Source organism: Silurus meridionalis, chromosome 20, assembly GCF_014805685.1.
Source record: "Silurus meridionalis isolate SWU-2019-XX chromosome 20, ASM1480568v1, whole genome shotgun sequence".
NCBI lineage: Eukaryota > Metazoa > Chordata > Actinopteri > Siluriformes > Siluridae > Silurus > Silurus meridionalis.
The window spans coordinates 10,584,792-10,598,139 of record NC_060903.1 but is presented as its reverse complement, the minus strand read 5'-3'; the positions used below and the strand labels follow the sequence as shown (position 1 = coordinate 10,598,139).

Genomic DNA, 13,348 nt, shown 5'->3' with positions numbered 1-13,348 from the left:
CACAGAAAACTAAAAAAGATTTATGTCAAACATGGCTCTCAATGTAGAACCCCAACTGAGAGGTTTTATTATTATTATTACTATTATTATTATTATTATTTTACTCCTCTTTTTATTATGTACAGGTTAAAAAACTAAACCGGAAACCGACTTGTATGTTATTAATACAGACACGCGATTGCAGTTACCCATGGCAACACTTGGTCTCCTTGGAAACGGTACACAATTCTTTAGACGGCGGAAAAGCTTCCGAGACTTTTACTCTTATTACATAACGAGGATAATACTAACATGGAAGAGTTTTCGTCTCTCCAAAATCTCCAGGCGCTCTCCGACTTGCTCTCAGTACCCGCTGATGAAGAAAGCGACTCAGAAGATTACAAGGTAAACTAGCTTTCCGTTCTAATATTTTGCTAGCTGTTCTGCTCATGTACTGAAAATGAGTGGTGTTATTTATTGATGGAGTAGCGAGTATATAAAAACACTTCTAGCTGATACATGTTTAAGAAGAATTCACATTTCAAATAACGTGATCCACTTTAAAAGGAGCACAGACGAATGAAAAAAGTTGGTAAATCAGCAGTCTCTCGATATCCTGATATGTTCTGATATGATTTAATAGCAGCTCACTTATGTGTCGGAATAAGTCATTTTAATAAACGTTGTCCTTATTTCGAATTTTCTTAATGCCAGTGTAATAACTAGTTGTCAATATACTATTTATTTATATTATATTATTGTCTAATCAGCATCTTGATCTGCCACACCTGTGAGGTGGATGGATTATCTCGGCAAAGGAGAAATGCTCACTAACAGATTTAGACAGATTTGTGAACAATATTTGAGAGAAATAGCCTTTTGTGTACATAGAAAACGTCTTAGATCTTTCTGATTGACCTAACACAGGCCAGACCGGGAAAGCTAAAGGGCCAGATGCAGCTCGGAGGACATAAAATGCCCTGCTCTGTTTTAGGAACTACATTTTTACATAGTAGCACCTTGTGAATTAATAAAAATAATTTTCACTATTGGCTGATAGTTTAATGGCCTGTTTCAATTTTTATTCTATATAAAGTAAGACAGTAAAATTTGGATCCAGGTGTTAAATTGGCATTTGGTAGCTGTTAGCTGCTTTGAGACAATGTCTGTTGTGAAACGTCCTATAGAAAAAAAACCTTGACTGTTCATGGAAACTCACACTATGACCCAAAAGGCATTGATGCAAGTGATGGAGGATCTTTAGGCTGAAAATAAGTATTCGAGAGACAAAATAAACAATTTGGTAGATTCTTAAAAAGAAGGAATGCACCGGTGAGCACAGCAACACCAAAAAGGCTTTGAAGACCACTAAGCTAAAGTGTATGATCAAAAAATTCTTCCATTGATGATAAAAAAAAACTCCTTCACAAATTTAAGCCAAGTCCAGAACACCTTTGAGGATGTTGTGTATCATTATCATTCTGTATAACCCTGGCCAGTCAAGAAAGGGATCCAGCATTTGTTTTCTAAAATCAAACGATGTCCTTCATTGAGCCAAGGTACTCCTCTATCTCACCTCTCACACTGGCAACTACACACAAGCTGTACTGCATTAGCTAAATATTCAGACCATCTCTGTAGTGCTGCTGGGCTTAACTTTTGTTCCCATGCTTTTATATCAGAGAGTTTTGTGCCACTCTCACCATTGCTCATTAGGAAAAACTTTAAAGGGACTAATTTATTATGTTAAAATATATATTCATAATTTTTTTATTTCAGTAAAGATGCTTCAGTTCAAGGTCCATTGTTAAAGGTGCTACACAAATAAAATGTAAAAAAATTAATTAAATTATTCAAATTTGAAGGCTGTCGGTCTCCACGATCAGCAGATCACATATCTCTGCAAGCTGACTGTGTACTGTGTCATATACTCAGTTTTAAAACACAGATCCAACACCGCCATCTCCACAAAGCAGTTGTTTGATTAAATTTGCCAGAGGTACAGGGCAACAACACTTTGTCGTCTATGGTTTACCATAGAGCAGGAATAGAGGTCATTTGGCCAAGATGCCCTAGCTCACGAGTGACTAGACCATCTACATTTTGCTTACCCTCCCTCCCTAAGAGACAGCACAGACTAATACAAATAACTAACCGATAGGTCGGCGATGCTGTGATTTAGACTCCTGTTAACCCTTGCAACTGTCTTGTCTATTACCAGCCCAGAGAGACTTGTTGTCCCAGATGAAGATGAGCTTAATTTACATTTAGATTTACCAACACCAAGCTGATAGTGGGGTATGTGTGTTTTGTGCAGTAGTTTTATCAACATAATATACACATAATATATTTTTCCAAAAGTATTGTATCACCTGGTCATAAATATGGTATGTGATTTTTGAACATTGCATTCCACATTTAGTCCCATTTGCTCTTATAATTCCCTCCACTCTTCTGGGAAGCTTTTCCACTAGATTTTGGAGTGCGCTTATGGATATTTGTGTTTATCAGAGACAAGGGTATTACAAAAGGCAGGTACTGATGTAGGTGAGGAGACCTGGGGTGCTGTCAGCTTTCCAATTCATCCCAAAGGTGTTCAGTAGGGATGAGTTTAGAGGTCAATTGCAGGCCACTCAAGAGCTTCCTCTCCAAAGCATGTAAACCAGATCTTCAAGGAGCTCACATTGTGCACAGGTGCATTGCCATGCTGTAACAGGTTTGGGTTTCCAAGTACAAGTAAATGCAAAATTTTATTATAGTGCATCTAAAGACGTCCTATACAATTGAATGCCTCCAGATCTGTTGTAACAGTTTGGGGAAAAAAACACATATAGCAGGTAAGGTTAGGTGACACAATACTTAAGAAATATAGTGTAGGTGTGGCATGGAAATGAAATCTATCATAAAAGTAAAAAATACGTTTTTGTAAAACAAGACTAATATGAGACCATCTTCAAGATGGTCTTATAAAATCTCCAAACAAGACCATCTCCAAGACCATCACCACATGCTACAACCACAAGATAGATACAAGATAGATACAACTTTATTGTCATTGCATTGTACAGGTACACAGCAACGAAATGCAGTTTGGCATCTACCAGAAGTGCAAAATGTAGCAATCGTGCAAAAGTGCAGATAAATATGTAGCATATTTACAGCAAGTGATACATATAAGCATATGTACAGTGAATAAATATAAAGGCTATAACAGTGCAGAGATGTGTGGACATCATTAAGAAGTACAGAAATGGTTCTGTACATCCAAGATGTGGATGACCGCAAAGGTGTGTGCGCTACTAAAGTCTAGAGACTCCGCCTTCAGAGCAGGGGACAAGACGGCCTTAGAAACAGCAAGGGCCAAACTGTCCTGTGCCATCAGAGAGGCACACCCCAAGAAAACCCACGCCAAGAGAACCCACGGCCACTTCCACGACAGTGGAGACACCTCAGCATGTGGCAGGGGATCCAGGCGGTCACAATCTACAAGACAACTTCACCTGCTTGTGACCGTGACGCCTGCCTCCCAGTTGCATCATGAGGCACATCAAGACCCAGCTACCACCCTCACTCGACCCCATGCAATTCTTTTATCGGCCAAACCGTTCAATAGATGATGCCATTCCCACGGCCCTCCATCTGGCCCTCACCCACCTGGACAATAAGGACACATACGTACAAATGCTGTTCATAGACTTCAGTTCAGCATTGAAAACAATCATCCCTCACCACCTGTTGAAGCTGAGCCTACTGGGCCTGAACACCTCCCTCTGCAACTGGATTCTGGGCTTTCTGACTGGGAAACCTCAGTCAGTCCAAATCAGGAACAGCATCTTTTTAGCCCACTGCTGTTCACTCTGCTGACTCGCGACTGTGTAGCAATGCACAGCTCGAACCACATCATCAAGTTCGCAGATGACATGGCCGTGGTGGGTTTCATCAGCAAAAACGGCAAGTCAGCATACAGAGAGGAGGTGCAACAATCAACAGCCTGGTGTAGAGCGGACAACCTGTCTCTGAACATTGACAAAACTAAAGAGATAGTTGTTGACTTTCGGAGAGCACAGAGCGGCCAGTCTTCACTGATCATTGATGGGATCCTCTGTGGAGATCGTCAAGAGCACCAAATTCCTTAGTGTTAATCTGGCGGAGAACCTCCCCTGGTCACTCAACACCAGCTCCATCACCAAGAAAGCCCAGCAGTGCCTCTACTTGCTGAGAAGGCTGAGGCTCCATCCCCCCATCTTGACCATGTTATACAGAGGGACTATCGAAAGCATCCTGAGCAGCTACCTCACTGCCTGGTTTGGGAACTGCACTGGCTTGGATCGCAAGACCCTACAGATGATCAGCCCAGAAGATCATCGGAGTCGCTCTCCCCTCTTTCACGGATATTTACACCTCACACACTTTTTCACTCACAGTTTTTTCCCACAAGCCATCAGGCTCCTCAACACACACACACACACACACACACACACACACACACACACACACACACACACACACACACACACACACACACTCAACTGTGTGTTACTGAGCTGCTGCAAATCTGAACTCAAACACACACTCACTGTTTTCAATTCACACACATCCATGTCTTCAGCCCCAACCACATTATTTCATATATTTAAAATCATTACTACGTAACTGTTTAATGCTGTTTTTGCACATCTATTTGACTGCAGCTGCCACCTTTTGTGTCAAAATGTTTGTTTATTTACAAGTACAGTCCTGTATACAGTTGTCTTTGCACATTGTGCCTAATAGCCTAGGTTTACTGAGAGTGCTGTTTTGTGTTTTGTGTATTTGTCCTACACTGTCTTGTGTTGTCTGTTTGCACCAGGTTTCACACGATGCACTTTATGTGGCTAGGACAAGTTTGTCCTTAGCTCTGTGTTCTTGTATCCCTATGTTGTTTTATGTAGCACCAAGGTTCTAGAGGAACGTGGTCCCATTTCACTGTGTACTGCGTCAGCTATTTATATAAATGCATTTTTAAAAATTTCTTATTTATTTATTTTTTGCTAATTGCTAAGTCATTTTTCTTTATTTATGTAGAATGCAAATCCAAAGGCAGAAATGGGTCCTGGGCACATTGGTGCTCATTCATCTGATTCTAGGCAAGACAAGAATTCAGGTGAGCTCAATTATCCATCACTAGCATAGACACTATATAGAAGTTAACATTGAGATCAGTTGAATTCTGATTTAATGTCACTTAAGACTGGTAAATGCTTGTGAATACTGTTCATAGAACACAAGGAATGGTTATTTAAGTAATTTTGTCTGTCTGTCTCTTTCCCATACACATGCACATATTAAAAGTCAGTAGTACCTATGTAAAAAACACCAAAGACATCTGGGATGTGGAGGAGGTGACTGAAGGAACACATTTTAATGACCTTGCAGATCTACGTCCAGAGCCTGAGTGAGTATGTAGTGTGTAGATAAGTAAAACAGCTATCTATTTACATTTACATTTATGGAATTTAGCAGACACCCTTATCCAGCAATGTACAAAAGTGCATCATTGAGTATCAATGAATAAACACTAGTTTGCTAGATTACAAACTTAAGATACAATCAGCCTAAACTCTGCTGAATTAATTATAGCATGCTTATTTTATTAATAAACAAAGAAAAAACAAACAGCGAAAAAAAAAAATGTGGTCAGTGACTCAGCTGTTCAAACATCTAGGGGAAGTTCATTTCACCACCTTGGTGCCAGAACAGATAAAAGTCTTGATGTATTCCTACCTCTTCTTTTAAAATAATGGTGGTTAAGTTCATTTACATTCCAGAGAGGGACTTTGCAATTAAATGCAGTTTACCTGGTCACTTTTCATAACATTCTAGCGTATATATGCAAATTGTCATCATAAAAACTGAGACAGCAGACTCTGTGAAAATTATTATTTGTGTCACAATATCTGTGTTTTTGAAAGATTAATTATGAGCTGTTGTGTGTAGGTATGAGATTATCCTGAAGCAAAGTGTGGCTGCAGAGGACTTGTTTCTGGGCATGAGCCGAAAGGATCCATCTTCCATGTGCTGTGAAAGCATGCTGGTATGCTCTATTTATTCCAACCCAATTACATTAATTGCATCCTACCAACTTAAGCCCTGTTGTTAGCTGAAGATATTATCTATGTTTGCTAGTAAGTGAGCTAATGCTATGTTGACCACTATATGTACACTCACCGGCCACTTTATTAGGTACACCTTACTAGTACCGGGTTGGACCCCCTTTTGCCTTCAGAACTGCCTTAATCCTTCGTGGCATAGATTCAACAAGGTACTGGAAACATTCCTCAGAGATTTTGGTCCATATTGACATGATAGCATCACGCAGTTGCTGCAGATTTGTCGGCTGCACATCCATGATGCAAATCTCCCGTTCCACCACCACAAGGTGCTCTATTGGATTGAGATCTGGTGACTGTGGAGGCCATTTGAGTACAGTAAACTCATTGTAATGTTCAAGAAACCGGTCTGAGATGATTCGCGCTTTATGACATGGCGCGTTATCCTGCTGAAAGTAGCCATCAGAAGATGGGTACACTGTGGTCATAATGGGATGGACATGGTCAGCAACAATACTCAGGTAGGCTGTGGGCGTTGACACGATGCTCAATTGGTACTAATGGGCCCAAAGTGTGCCAAGAAAATATCCCTCACACCATTACACCACCACCACCAGCCTGAACCGTTGATACAAGGCAGGATGGATCCATGCTTTCATGTTGTTGACGCCAAATTCTGACCCTACCATCCAAATTTCGCAGCAGAAATCGAGACTCATCAGACCAGGCAACGTTTTTCCAATCTTCTATTGTCCAATTTTGGTGAGCCTGTGCGAATTGTAGCCTTAGTTTCCTGTTCTTAGCTGTCAGGAGTGGCACCCGGTGTGGTCTTCTGCTGCTGTAGCCCATCCGCCCCAAGGTTCGACGTGTTGTGCGTTCAGAGATGCTCTTCTGCATACCTCGGTTGTAACGAGTGGTTATTTGAGTTATTGTTGCCTTTCTATCAGCTCGAACCAGTCTGGCCATTCTCCTCTGACCTCTGGCATCAACAAGGTATTTGCGCCAACAGAACTGCCACTCACTGGATATTTTCTCTTTTACGGGCCATTCTCTGTAAACCCTAGAGATGGTTGTGCATGAAAATCCCAGTAGATCAGCAGTTTCTGAAATACTCAGACCAGCCCGTCTGGCACCAACAACCATGCCACGTTCAAAGTCACTTAAATCACCTTTCTTCCCCATTCTGACTCTTGGTTTGAACTGCAGCAGATCGTCTTGACCATGTCTACATGCCTAAATGCATTGAGTTGCTGCCGTGTGATTGGCTGATTAGAAATTTGCCTTAATGAGCAGGTGTACCTAATAAAGTGGCCGGTGAGTGTATATAGTCAAATAAGCAGTTCTTACTAGTAGAAAAGATTTTAAATATTTAAAACTTTTAAAACTTTCAGACCTGCTTTGTTAAGCTAAAATGACAGTTTGTGGTGACCGAATTTTACATATTTGGTTTTAAATTAACTTGAAGCCGGGCAATGATAAGAAAATGGTTAATGGGAAAACTTTGCTCAATGAGAAAAAAAAAATAGTGATCATGTCACCAAAAAGATAAAAAAAAAAATGTAAGAAGAAGAAAGTACAGATATTTGTGTAAATATTTAATGGGTGAAAGTTATCCAAAAAATGAATAGTGAAGTAAGTTTCAAGTTTCAAGTTTTATTTTTCTAGAAAAATCTATTGAATTAAAGTAATGAAGTATTTGTACTTTATTACTTCCCACCTCTGCTCTACACTCACAGGTGAGGGTGAAGCTACCAGAAACCCATGTTTCTGAGCTTATGCTGGATGTTAAGGAGAGATTTGTTGATCTAAGAACACCAAAATAGTAAGATTGAGTTCTCATATTCACTGCATAGTACTTATTCATATATGCTACGTGATGTAAATTATTTCATGCTTATATTTTTATTTTGTATGTTACATACATTTTCAGCATTTCAGTAGGATCTTTTTTTGTTTTTTATTTTTAATTTTTGTATAAAGCAATAGATACCATAGCGTTTGTACTCATTACAAAAAAGAGAACAGCCAAATGCTGTACCAGATGACCTCATTTACAGACCTGATGAAAAAAAAGGGAAATAAAATAAACAATTTTTAAGAATTAAAAAAAATTTGACAACATGGAAAAAAACAAAAAACATTTGTCTTAACAAACGCTTAATTAAAGGAACTGAATAATCAGTTTGCAAGGGCCTATGTCTTTTGTTCCATGCATGTAAAGCCCAAAATAAAGGTGCCCTAACCTTAGCTCACATATATATGTGTTCAGTAATGGGCAAAAGTTTTAGTCAATTGTGGAAAATGCTGTAAAGTAAAAATGCTTTCAAAAATAAAGCGTTAATAGTTTATTTTTTATCAATTAACAAAATATAAATGAACAGAAGAGAAAATTATATCAATATTTAGTGTGACCAACCTTTCTCTGCAGAACAGCATAAATTCTTTGTGTTACACTTGTACACGTTTTTAAAGGATCTCTGCAGGTTGGACCAACATCTTGGAAAACTAACCACAGATCTTCTATGGATATAAAGTGCCTCAAATTCTTTGGTTTCTTCATGTAATCCCAGACAGACTTGATGTTGCGATCGGGGCTCTGGGAAAGGGTGACAAAACTATAAAATTCAGGCCTTCTTGTTCTTCTCTACGCTTAATGATACTGGCTGTGTGTTTGGGGTCCTTGTCCTGCTGAATACATTTGGGGATACTAATAATCCTGACCAAATCACCAACTTCATTTGCTTAAATGCCGTGCCAAACCTGCAAGCAACCTCCATCATGCCTTATTGTTGTCTGCAGACACTCCATATTGTACCGTTCTCAAGCCCTTCAGCAAACAGCTTGTTTTACTCATCAGCCCAGAGTACCTGCTGCAATTGTTCTGCAACCAATTTCTATGTTTTCATACATAGTTGAGTTGCTTAGACTTTTGGTCGCAGTTCTTCCATGAAGACCAGTTCTGGCCAGACTTCTTCAGACAGTAGATGGGTGTACTTGGGTCTCACTTGTTTCTGCAAGTTCTTTGCTGATGCCACTGCCGGACATCCTCTGATGTCAAAGTAAGCATGATTTCATCATTGTCTTTCATTAAGCTGCCCACCACTTAAAATTTTTTGGCTGACCACTACGGTCCATTTCTTTGTGTTTCTCTATAATAGCTTGAACAGCACATCTTAAAACCTTAGTCTGCTTTGACATTTTTGCCTGGAAGAGACCTTAATGCTGCAGTAATACATATAATATACATGCAGTAAATACATGCTTGTTGCTGTGCTCTATCTTGCAATTGTTCATGACCTGTGACATGAAACTGTCTTCCAAAACTTTACCTTAGTAGTAGAGTTTGGCTGTTGCTCAGCTAGTTTTAAGTTTCCTACACAACTGTTTCTGTTTCAGTTCATGGCTCTGTTTCAACCTACATATGAAATTAATGATCTTTGGCACCTGCTTGGAATAATTGGTTAATCATACACCTGGCTCTAATCCTACAAAATCCTTGACTTTGTGCAAATGTACAAAGTGTGCAAGCGTAAGAATTGAAAATCTGAAGTTAATCACACAAAATATTTATTTGATTTAGATTTTTCTTCTGTTTGCCCACTTTGCATTTTGTAAATTGATAAGAATAACCCATTTTTATTTATATTTTTAAAAGAATTCCTACTTTACAGCATTTGGCAACTACCTAAAAGTTTTACATAGTACTGTATGCATGTTAAGGAACTAAGGGTGTAACTCTAGTGACTTTAGTAATAAACGTAAAGGTATTAAAAACTATAGCATAGATGTTGTATAAAGTATAATGTCTCTTCTGTCTACAGCAAGTTAGGCCTTCATCTACCCCACTCAGTGCACAATAGGGAAGGCAAAGCCCGATTCATTACAGAGAGAAATGAACTGGAAATCACACTTCCTATGAATAGACCACTGGACTCCATCAACCTCCCCTGAAAAGAAGAAATGTAGGAATCATGGGCTGCAATTAAAGAAAAAGTACTGGAAAAGTAAACTTTCACAAACAAAAACATTCAGCTATACACCAATTAGGTATAACATTATGACCACCTACCTAGTATTAGGTTACTCCCAAGATCGGGCACCAAGATGTAAGCAGCAGATTCTTCAAGTCTTGTATGTTGTGAGTGGGGCCTCCATGGATAGGACTTGTTTGTCCAGCACATCCCACAGATGCTCAATTGGATGGAGATCTGAGGAATTTGGAGGCCAAGTCAACACCCCAAACCATTCCTGAACCATTTTTGCTTTGTGGCAGGGCACATGATCCTGCTAAAAGAGGCCACAACCAGCAAGGAATACTGTTTCCATGAAAGGGTGTACAGGGTTTGCAGCAATGCTTACGTAGGTGGTACGTTCAAAGTAACACCCACATGGATGAACATTGCCCAAAGCATCCCTCTGCCTCCACCAGCTTGCCTTATTCCCATTGTGCAATCTAGTGCCATGTTATACCCAAGTAAGCGATGCACCTGACCATCCACGTGATGTAATAACGTGATTCATCAGACCAGACCACCTATTTGCTTATTGTTGGCACTTTCAGCGATTGACTGAATTCATCATGGGCACCCATCTGAAGAGATAATCATTGTTTTTTACTTCACCTGTCAGTGGTGATAATGTTATGCCTGATCTGTGTATGATGTATTTTGATCCACAATAATTTTTTTTAAACATTGTTTGTTTAAATATAGTAAATTTTTATTTTTATTTGAATTTGCAATCAGCAAACCATAAATTTGTCCATTATATAAGTTTTTTTCTGAAGTAATTTTTCTTCTGGGATGAACTTGTTAGTACACTGCTACTCAGTGTGATTACTCTCTGACAACACCACTTTTTATTAAACAGCTTGTAAAAATGATTGTCTTCGGTTTCGGTAGCTTGAGCAACTGACCAACAATAAACCAAAAAAATCTACTAGTTATGTCTAAGATTTTTGATGGTGCCACATTGTAACATTGTTGTTACTTTGTTAATAAAAAAGAGTACGCAATGAATATTATCATTTTATTCATAATTAGGGGTCAATTTTTTTGTAATAGAAGAACTTTAGTCAAGCTTGGGGGGAGGGTGTATAGATTGTGCATCACCAGCTGTCTTCAGTTCCGAGTTGTTCCTTTTTTTTAATTCAAGTCAGTTCAATTCAGTTTTATTTGTATAGTGCTTTAAACGAAGGACAGAGTTTATAAGTTGGAATGTATAAGTTTATTGCCTATATGTTTGTTCATTTTAAGTTTATCCCTAATGAGCAAGCCAGTGGCAACTATGGCAAGGAAAAATATGGTTTGAGGAAGATCTTGAGAGAAACCAGACACAAAAGGGAACCCAGGCAGATCCAAAAAGAAGAAAGGGACAGGAACACTGGCCACAATACCATCAACAAACCTAAGTGAACATGTGAAATTGGGGGGATGACAGCATACAAATACCCCAGTTCACCAAAACACTGTATATTCATGATCCCTCCAAATCTGTTCCTTTACCCAAGACAAAAAAACTAATGACAAAAGCTTAATTAAATAAACATGTTTTCAGCCTAGATTTAAAACTGTTTTTGGAATTGGAAGGCTGTTTCATAACTGTGAGGCTTTGTAAGAGAAAGCTCTGCCCCCTGCTGTAGTCTTTACACGGAAAGTACGGAAAGTATTCAGACTCCCTTAAATTTTTCACTCTTTGTTATATTACAGCCATTTCCTAAAATCATTTAAGTTCATTTTTCTTCCTCATTAATGTACACATAGCACCCCATATTGACAGAAAAACACAGAATTGTTGACATTTTTGCAGATTTATTAAAAAAGAAAAACTGAAATATCACATGGTCCTAAGTATTCAGACCCTTTGCTCAGTATTTAGTAGAAGCACACTTTTATTTCTAATACAGCCATAAGTTCTATCTGGGTTTCATCAGACCAGAGAATCTTATTTCTCACCATCTTGGAGTCCTTCAGGTGTTTTTTAGCAAACTCCGTGTGGGCTTTTATGTGTCTTGCACTGAGGAGAGGCTTCTGTCGGGCCACTCTGCCATAAAGCCCTAACTGGTGGAGGGCTGCAGTGATGGTTGACTTTCTACAACTTTCTCCCATCTCCCGACTGCATCTCTGGAGCTCAGCCACAGTGATGACTGCATCTCTGGAGCTCAGCCACAGTGATCTTTGGGTTCTTTTTTACCTCTCTTACCAAGGCTCTTCTCCCCCGATAGCTCAGTTTGGCCAGACGGCCAGCTCTAGGAAGGGTTCTGGTCATCCCAAACGTCTTCCATTGGCGGATTATGGAGGCCACTGCGCTCTTAGGAACCTTAAGTGCAGCAGAAATCTTTTTTGTAACATTGGCCAGATCTGTGCCTTGCCACAATTCTGTCATGAGCTCTTCAGGCAGTTCCTTTGACCTCATGATTCTCAATTGCTCTGACATGCATTGTAATCTGTAAGGTCTTATATAGACAGCTGTGTGGCTTTTCTAATCAAGTCCAATCAGTATAATCAAACACAGCTGGAATCAAATGATGGTGTAGAACCATCTCGAGGATGATCAGAAGAAATGGATAGCATGAGTTAAATATATGAGTGTCACAGCAAATGGTCTGAATACTTAGGACCATGTGATATTTCAGTTTTTCTTTTTTAATAAATCTGCAAAAATGTCAACAATTCTGTGTTTTTCTGTCAATATGGGGTGCTATGTGTACATTAATGAGGAAAAGAAATTAACTTAAATGATTTTAGTAAATGGCTGCAATATAACAAAGAGTGAAAAATTTAAGGGAGTCTGAATACTTTTCGTAACTATATTATAAATTATACAATAATAATACAGTATTATAATAAATATATTACTCGTATTAGAGTAAAACATATATAGTTTTTTTTTTAGCAATACTTTACTATGATAGCCTAATTTCTTCTTACAAATATATTTAATGTTATTCACATGAGCCTCAAAGGAAAGACTATAGTCAATAATCACACCATGGTCGATTACTGCTATACATGCTGACAGAGAAAGACCATCTAGAGATGCTATGTAATCAGAAAGTTTAATTCTAGCTTCTAGCATGTGGTCTTAGTAAAAGTACTTCCATCTTATCAGAATTCAGGGTTTGATAACTGCAGAGGCTGGCATTTAAGAATCACCAGGTTTTTTAATCAATATGTTTTAATATATTTTTGTCCATGATTATGTATTAAATTGTTCCTAATAGTCTATTCTCTTAATTTCATAGCTTTTCACTCTGTTGCACAGCTTCCAAGCATTTTCAC

At 38.7% G+C, this 13,348-nt stretch overlaps 1 protein-coding gene across 2 annotated transcripts; it reads left to right on the top strand.

Annotated features, from left to right (window-relative positions):
- The first annotated feature begins 126 nt into the window (after positions 1–126).
- Positions 127–11,006, top strand: dnaaf6 (dynein axonemal assembly factor 6). 2 transcript variants are annotated; one of them, XM_046875965.1, is made up of 7 exons: positions 127–218; positions 325–384; positions 5,044–5,122; positions 5,311–5,413; positions 5,956–6,052; positions 7,805–7,890; positions 9,890–11,006. In XM_046875965.1, exons 1-7 carry the CDS (start codon positions 156–158, stop codon positions 10,017–10,019), a joined length of 618 nt encoding a protein of 205 aa, XP_046731921.1. In that variant the 5' UTR covers positions 127–155; the 3' UTR covers positions 10,020–11,006. The 2 variants fall into 2 exon arrangements, with proteins under 2 accessions (XP_046731921.1, XP_046731922.1); XM_046875966.1 differs by lacking the exon at positions 127–218 and having other exon boundaries at positions 225–384.
- The last annotated feature ends 2,342 nt before the right edge of the window (positions 11,007–13,348 follow it).

What these genes read in the sequence shown, in the direction of transcription:
- dnaaf6 (XM_046875965.1), top strand. Translation starts at nt 156, where the DNA reads ATGTTATTAATACAGACACGCGATTGCAGTTACCCATGGCAACACTTG. An exon ending in ACTTGGTCTCCTTGGAAACG is followed by an intron (nt 219 to 324) that starts GTACACAATTCT and finishes CAAAATCTCCAG; the next exon opens with GCGCTCTCCGACTTGCTCTC. An exon ending in GATCTAAGAACACCAAAATA is followed by an intron (nt 7,891 to 9,889) that starts GTAAGATTGAGT and finishes TTCTGTCTACAG; the next exon opens with CAAGTTAGGCCTTCATCTAC.